Below are 3,757 nucleotides of genomic sequence, written 5' to 3'. Positions count from 1 at the left end.
CGTTAATCACAGTTTGGATTAAAGACACAAGGGATAAAAGTGAGAGATAAAAATGTGATTTTTCATTTTTCATCGAGTTTTATTTTGAAAAACAGACATGTATTAGAAAAAAAAGCACATCTGTTGCCCAATTCATGAGAAATTCGTCATTTTTTTTCAAAATAAAAGTAGGCTTTTATTGTGACCAGCCCGGGTGTGTAATCAGCATCTTGATGTGCCACACCTGTCAGGTGTCACATGTATGAATTTGAGTTGAGAGACAGACATCTTTTATTTCAGTATATTATCACTTGCTCAGCGTGTGAACTTCCATGATGTTTTTATATCAGGCTGGTAGAAGGTCAAATGTTGTATTGACCTCACCTGTGTCCGTGCCGCGCGCTGCGCTCTCAGGAAACCGTGGCAGAAGGTGAAGAAGTTTCTCTGGACTTTGAGAGTTTCCTACACAACAACGGGACGCTCTACAGCTGCTTCAATCACCATGGCAACAGAGTTTACGTCGACGAGTCGCAGGTAACAAACGTGACACAAACAGACCCAGTTTGAAACTTGTGAAACTCGCGGCTCCTCTTCGGTTTTCTCTGTCTTTTCCAGAACCTGCAGCCGTTTCCAAAGGAGTGGAACAACCAGGGACGCTTCATCACCGCCGGCACTGAGGTCTGAGACTTTACAGCACATGATGAACCACAGAGCAGCAGCTTCCATCAGAGGGGGACATGTGCAGAGTGTGTTAGTGTACATGCAGAACAGGCTGCAGGATGAAAGCTGTGGTTTCTCCCTCAGGGCTCCGGTCAGCTGCAGACGGCGGCCAGCAGCCAGCCGGCGGTCAGGGATGACGACCGCACCGGCAGCGTCTACATCCAGGGCAAAGGAACCGTCATGACCTACATGTTCGAGGTGAGAGACGAGGCTGGAGATCAGCTCGGATACGAACAGTGTGTGAAATGTGAAAGTTTCCTCCAGCGGTGTCGTGCTGTTTCTCCAGGAGAGGGTGAACGTCTGCAGGTTCTGGGATCCTCAGTCGGGCGTCTGGCTGCTGCTGCCGCTGCAGTGGGAGATAAACGTGGAGTTCGTCAAAGCTCGAGTGCAGAGAGTCATGGTGAGGAAGACTGTGATGCTGCTCTGAGTGTCCGAGCGTCATTGGGTGGATGAAGGTGTGATTGATGTGTGTCTGGCTTTCTGTCCCAGTCCACCCTGCCGGGTCTGGTGGACCAGAAGGAGATCACCGCGGCGCTCAGACAGTGTAACTACGACCCTGACGAGGTCGCCTCCGTCTACCTCACCATGTTCGGAGAAATCCTCCTGCAGGCGACTCCCAGCGGAGACCACGACTACGCCGACCTCAACTCCTTCAGGTGTGCAGCGCTCGCAGGATTCAGACCTTTAGACTGTGACCCTCCGTGTGTTCCTGTCATGGAAGTAACATGTGACCTTGACCCAGCAGAGCCCTCCTGGAGCGGGACCGGGTCATCGAGGATCTGAGGCTGAAGCTCCAGACCAAAGAGAAGGAGGTGGACAACCTCTTCCAGAGGAGCAGCTACCTGGCGAGGGAGGTCCGCTACCTGACGGACGTGGTCCAGCACCTGAACCAGAAGCTGGCCGAGCTGGAGGCCGACCAGCAGGAGGCCCGAGAGAAGATCAGGTCTCTCCTGAACCGCCGGGCTCCTGCCGTCCCGCCCGCCAGAACCGCCACCAAACCCGCCGTGGACCCGGGCCAGCTGCGGCAGGTGAGCGGTCTGACCCGCGAGCTCAACGTCTCCAACAAGCAGCTCCGGTCCACGGTCGGCCAGGCCATGACCGACATGAAGAACCAGCTGGAGCAGCTGAAGGGCGCCGTGGGGAAGCTGGCCCAGGTGGAGCAGGAGGCGGCCGGGGAGGTGGAGGAGCTGCGGACCCTCTACAGGAGGGAGGCGGTGGAGAGGAAGAGCCTTTACAACAAGCTGCTGGAGCTGCAGGGAAACATCCGGGTGTTCTGCCGCTGCAGGAACAACCCGACCTCCAGCTCCTGTCTGGAGAAGACCGACGACCAGGAGGTGGTGGTGGTTCAGAGGGGGAGCAGGAGGAAGTTCCACTTTGACAAAGTCTATCCTCAGAGCAGCTCACAGGTAACAAACCCAGTGGAGTCTTCATCAGTCACATTTAGAGGAAAGGCTTTAAAGCTCCATGTTTCTTCTTCTTCTGTGTTTTAGTGTTGATCCATCAGAAGATATAAAGACTCTCAGTGTAGTTTTACATCTCCTCTCTCAGGCTCCTCTCTGCAGCTCTAGTAACAACAGGTCGGTGAGCCAATCAGAAGAGAGGAGACTCTGAGCCTCTCTTCTGATTGGCTGACTGTTTTCTGAGTGATCCAATAAAAATAGAGCAGATTTCAGGTAAAAACACTCACAGAAACCAAATCCTGCAAGGTTTGGATGGTGGGTCCAGGTGGGCGGGGCTTGGTGACTGCTTTGTTGTGACATCACAAAGTTCCAGAAGTCCTGACGGCTGGTTTTAAGGCTCAGTTTCTGAATACAGGCTGTGTGCATTTCTCTGTGGACTGAGGCTTTGATACTTTCACAGTATTAATATAGAAGCGTTTGTCTGGTGGAGCTCAGTTCACTTCTCTTAACTGAAGTTTCTTTTATGTTTTTCTATGATTTTGATTTCTGCAGATTTGGGGAAATATTCTGACTCTGATTTCATTCACATCGTCCAGTTCTAGTTTCAGCTCTTTACATTTGAAATGTCTGAACACAAACACTGGAAGCAGAGAAACTACAGTTAATCTGACCCTGCACACTGTTAATAACACAACAATGCTGCTAATTCGCCTGTAGGGAGGGCCGGCTGTTGGCCTTAATGAGCTGCAGAGCTTAACGAGCTCTGGGCCTTCAGAGAGCAGCGGCCCTCCAACAGACTGGTTTGTTCAACAGCTCTTTAATAAAATGACATCATGTTTCATAATCTTTGATTTAAACTTTAAAGAGTAGAGTCTCACAGGGATCAAGTAAAGCACCGCAAATATGAAAATCATTTTTCTTTCTAACCAACAGATTCACAGCTGCTTCCTCTTCTTCTTCTCTGCAGGAGGACGTGTTTGCAGGAACTCTGCCGGTGATCACTTCCTGTGTGGACGGGTACAACGTCTGTATACTGGCCTACGGACAGACCGGCTCAGGGAAGACCTACACCATGATGGGGAGCAAGGAGAACCCAGGAGTCAACATCAGGTCAGGAAGGATCCGACAGGGGCTGCTTAACTATGTAAAAATAAAGAACCAAACTGCAGTTTTTATCATGGAATTTATCAGGGAAGAAGATCATGAAATGTGGTTGAAAGCCACCCACACACACATCCCACAGTTCGAGTACCTGCTGATCTGTTAGAGCTGCAGAGGGTTTCTGTGCCTCCTCAATACCACGAGTTAAATATTTAAGGTGTGACTCTTCAACACATCTGCAGCTGTTCTCTCGCTGCGACATGATTCGCTGTCAGGGGCCAAACGAGACTAATTGCGTCTCGTTATGCAACGTGTCACCTGACAACGGCTCATCAATACGTGACGAGGTGAAGCATCAGGTTTACACAGCGAGGTCGGGTTTCCTGTCAGAGAGGAGACGGAGATCTGCTCATCATCGTCTCCTGTTCCCTCAGGCCTGCTCACAGAGTTTGTGTGTGTGTGTGTGTGTGTGTGTGTGTGTGTGTGTGTGTGTGTGTGTGTGTGTGCGTGCGTGTGTGTGTGTGTGTGTCTCTCTCAGGTCTATACGAGAGCTGCTT

At 50.9% G+C, this 3,757-nt stretch overlaps 1 protein-coding gene across 1 annotated transcript in view; it reads left to right on the top strand.

The window, feature by feature from the left end:
* The window catches only part of LOC111670255 (uncharacterized), a 6,179-nt gene that overhangs the window by 590 nt on the left and 1,832 nt on the right, over window positions 1-3,757 (top strand). Inside the window, exons 3-10 of the mRNA XM_023426901.2 lie at window positions 276-301; window positions 394-513; window positions 595-657; window positions 784-897; window positions 986-1,099; window positions 1,189-1,355; window positions 1,445-2,105; window positions 3,067-3,273. Coding sequence (XP_023282669.2) covers window positions 276-301; window positions 394-513; window positions 595-657; window positions 784-897; window positions 986-1,099; window positions 1,189-1,355; window positions 1,445-2,105; window positions 3,067-3,273 — 1,472 coding nt within the window. The remainder of the gene's footprint in view (window positions 1-275; window positions 302-393; window positions 514-594; window positions 658-783; window positions 898-985; window positions 1,100-1,188; window positions 1,356-1,444; window positions 2,106-3,066; window positions 3,274-3,757) is intronic.

Source organism: Seriola lalandi, unplaced genomic scaffold (assembly GCF_002814215.2).
Source record: "Seriola lalandi dorsalis isolate HSWRI2012SDOR001 ecotype SW California unplaced genomic scaffold, Sedor1 jcf7180002054847, whole genome shotgun sequence".
Classification (NCBI taxonomy): Eukaryota; Metazoa; Chordata; class Actinopteri; order Carangiformes; family Carangidae; genus Seriola; species Seriola lalandi.
Note: the sequence above shows the minus strand (reverse complement) of the source record. Positions and strands in the feature narration are given on the sequence as shown.